Source organism: Orycteropus afer, unplaced genomic scaffold (assembly GCF_000298275.1).
Source record: "Orycteropus afer afer isolate SDZICR_OR568_19922 unplaced genomic scaffold, OryAfe1.0 scaffold00078, whole genome shotgun sequence".
Taxonomy (NCBI): domain Eukaryota; kingdom Metazoa; phylum Chordata; class Mammalia; order Tubulidentata; family Orycteropodidae; genus Orycteropus; species Orycteropus afer.
The window spans coordinates 7,599,119-7,603,156 of record NW_006921665.1 but is presented as its reverse complement, the minus strand read 5'-3'; the positions used below and the strand labels follow the sequence as shown (position 1 = coordinate 7,603,156).

Genomic DNA, 4,038 nt, shown 5'->3' with positions numbered 1-4,038 from the left:
ACAGTGTTTCTCTGCTATTCATAAGGTTTTCCCTGGCCAATTCTTTGAGAAGTGGATGGCCTCCTCCTTCTTCCTAGTCTGTCTCAGTCTGTAAGCTGTTGAAACCTGTGCACCATGTGCAAACCTGCTGGGTTTTAAACACTGGTGCACAGCCTCAAGTCTCACAGCAACACACAAGCCACCACAGTAGGACAAACTGACAGACAAGTTTGTGTCCCTTAGCTGTTCAAAACCTCTCCATCATCTCCACTCTCCCCTTACATGGATCCCTGCCTCTTTCCTGCCACTTGGAGGCATGGCCTGGGGCCCCAGCCTTACCTGGATCCTTGCCGCTGCTTAACTCTTTGCTTAAGTTTCATTATTTACCCTCAGGGTATCAACCTCCTTCTCTGTATAAATGACTCACACATCTCTAACATCCCATTCATTCATTCCCTTGTTCATTTCTTGATCTATACATCAAACATCTTCTGAGACCTTCCTAAGATCTCCAGTGCTGGGAGATGGTGATACTGAGATGTCTAAGACATAGTCCTTGCTTCAAGACCCCAGAAAGGGTCCAAGGAATAAAGGCATTGGCTACTGGAACACGTCTTGGTAGGGAGAAGAGCAGAAAAAGAGGTCCTCTGGCAGTGAGCCATGATGGAGCTCAGGATCATTGCTCTGAACAACAGAAGCAGGTGAAAAAGCAGATCCATGGGTCCCCACAATTTCCTTTACTGTTTTTCATTAAACAGAAAATCAACCTAAACTGGCCCTGTGGTTAGTTGCCTGGGACAGGGGGATGGGGGCAGGGGGAACACATTCCTTGCTTCTTTGGCTTTTCCCAAGGTTTTTGTTAATGGGATATCTTTCCAACATTAACAGTTCAGAAGCAGGAAGAAGAGAGCAGCTACACTGAGGACCCTGTTTCATTACTTAATAATGACATGCTGCTGTCAAATCGGTCCCCAACTCACAGCAACCCCATGAGTCACAGAACAGAATTGCTCCATAGGGCTTTCTTGGCTGTAATCTCTACAGAAGGAGATTTCCAGGCCTCCATTATGAGATATTGCTATGTGGGTTCAAACCATCAACCTTTAGCTTAAACCAAAATCAAACTCTCTGCCGTCAAGTTGGATTCCACTCATACCAACCCCTCCTTGGTTTCTAAGGCAGTATCTATCTCTACGGAAATAGGTTGCTCAACCTTCCTTCCAAGGAGTGGCTGGAGGATTTGAACCACCAGCTTTCTGGTTAGCAGTCAAATGCCTTTGGCACTATGCCACCAGAGCTCCTACCTTTAGCTTGCTTAATAGCATGCAAACTGTTTGCACCACCCAGGGATCTCTGCAATACTTGAAGGTTTCTTTTTTCCCTCACTGCTGGTTTACTGGCATCAAGCTAACACTAATTTTTTTATCTCTTCCTCCTGCAGATTTGATTGCCATTGTCTTTTGGGTGAGCCTGGCTGCCTTTGTGGTGCTTCTTTTCCTCATTTTGCTCTATATGTCCTGGTCAGGGTCCTCCCACATAAGGTAAGAAGCAGGGGCATAGCTATGTGGGTCACTCATATGGTTAAATAGTGAGCAATAGTATATCAATACAATGGAATACTACTTGGCAATAAAAAGGAATGAAGAACTGATTCATGCTACAACATGACTGAGTGACCCTTTCCAGTCACAAAAGATAAGATATTGTATGATTCCTTTCATATGAAATGTCCAGAATAGAAACAAAGTAGATTAGTGGTTGTCTAGGGCTGGGGCAGGGAAGAAATGTATAGAATGGGGAGTGACTGCTAATGGGTATAACGTTTCCACCTGGGATAATGAAACTGTTCTAAAATTAGATTGTTGTGATGGTTGCACAACCCTATGAATACACAAGTAGTCCCCAACTTACAATGTATTCAAGTAATGATGAATTGCACTTATGACCACCTTTCTTTTTAAAATATCTTATTGCTAGTAATATATACTACATACATGTTGCAGCACATAATTTGCTGATGTTTATATGTAATGTTTCCAACCCCCAAAGACAAATAAAGATCGGATTGATAAGGATACTGATGATAAAAGGCAATAACAATGAAAGCTAAAAAGAAAAAGATATTTGACTTATGTCAGAACTGACTTACAATGGTGTCATCAGAATCGAACCCTGTCATAAGTCAGGGTACTTGTATTACAGACCACTGCATTGTATAATTTTAATGAATGACCTTTATGGTATGAAAATTATATCTCAATAAAGTTGTTAAAGAAAATAAGGCCCAAATGATAATTCTTGCCAATCAGCTCACCAGGAAAATAAGACCTTATCTTAGGCATCTGTGGCCACTGTCTGTTATTGAATGCCTATTGGCCTCTATGAGTTGGAATCAACTTGACAGCAGTGGGTTCTGTGTACCATAGGAGTCCCTCAGTGGTGCAAATAGTTAAACACTTGGCTACTGACTGAAAGGTTGGTGATTAGAGGAGCTCTGGTAGCATATTGCCTCAAGCACTTGACTGCTAACCAGAAGGCTAGAGGTTCAAACCACCAGCCACTCCATGGAAGGAAGGTTGGGCAATCTACTTCTGTAGTGATACCGCTTCAGAAACCCAAGGAGGGGTCGCTATGAGTCTGGCCCAACTCAATGGCACATAACAACAACAATAGGCTCCTTGGGAGAAAAACCTGGTGATCCACTTCCAAAAAATCAGCCACTGAAAATCCTACGGAGTGATGCTGAAACAAGATGGCAAAGTAAGTGGACACCCCCATTTGCTTCCTAGCAACTAACTCACTGAACAATGAATAAAAACAAGCAAAGACTGAGATCTCAGAACTGCAGACAGCAACTGAGGTGCTGGAGAGTGGACTCAGGGTGAGTGCGGATGAGGGGGAGAGGAGGAGCAGGGAGGTACAGAAGCCTTACTACTAACATCGGGAGCATTCACTCATAGCAGCCATTTTGGGACAGAGCTGTGTAACATCCCAAACAGGAAACACAGAAAGGGAGCTAATCTAAGGAAGGTGTAGCTTTTTTTTTTTTTTTTTTTTTTTTTTTTAGGGCAGTGCAAATTGGTTGTGGGAATTTGTAGGCATTTCGGAGGTGGCAAAAGGAGACCATGGCAGTGTGAGAGAGTGCTGCTGAATCTCACTAAGGCCTAAGACAGATGGGCACTAGGATTGTGAGGAACTGCAAGGGCAACAGGGTGTGAGGAGAATACTTCAGACTGTTGGGGTGGCACAGGGAAACAGTTGGTTCTTGGCCGACAGTAGGACACCTTGGGAGAGCCTGTGCAGGGCCACCCACGAGGGAAAGACATAGAGAACCCCCACCTTCACCACAGGATAGTCAAGTCCCACCACTTATATCAGCATTTGTGACCAACTAAACCCAGCCCCATTGCATGCATATTGACGTCCAAAGATCAAGTGTCCAGAACTCCTGAATCAGCACTGGAAAAAAACCTAAGGATAAAGGTTCCCTTTAGTGTTTCCCAGAAGATATCAAGCCCACTGCCACTAGGTTGATTTTGATTCACAGTGACCATGTGGGATGCAGTCGAGCTGTCCTGTGGGGTTCCCAGAGCTATGAGTCTTTGTGGAGGTAGGCTGTTGCATCTTTGTTCCATGGAGCAGCTGGTGGGTTCAGGCCCCAACCTTTCAGATGGCAGCCAAGTGTTTGGCTACTGCATTACCAGGGTGCCTAATCAGAAAAATTTCCCCCCAAAAAAAAAAACAGAATACAAAATTTAAAGTTTAAAAAAAAAAAAAAGGCAGTCAACGTTATGAGACAAAATGTGTATGAACTGCTGTATGGAAAACGAATTTGCTCTGTAAACCTTCACCCAGATCACAATAAAAATTATAAATAAATAAATAACAAGTGGTCCAAGTTCAACAAAAAAATAGTAAAACACACAAAATCACAAGAGAAGAGGGGCCAATCCAAAGAAAAACTATTGAAGAAGAGGAAATTTCTCCTATGGCGGCCAGACTAACAGGAAGAATTCAAAATTTTCAGACTATGTGGCTATACACACACACACACACACA

The 4,038-nt window shown here is 43.3% G+C and overlaps 1 protein-coding gene across 1 annotated transcript in view; it reads left to right on the top strand.

Moving 5' to 3' along the window:
* LOC103197424 (melanocortin 2 receptor accessory protein) overlaps positions 1 to 4,038 on the top strand; it is a 53,709-nt gene that overhangs the window by 20,623 nt on the left and 29,048 nt on the right. Inside the window, exon 2 of the mRNA XM_007941309.1 lies at positions 1,421 to 1,520. Within this exon, the coding sequence (XP_007939500.1) occupies positions 1,421 to 1,520 (100 nt within the window). The remainder of the gene's footprint in view (positions 1 to 1,420; positions 1,521 to 4,038) is intronic.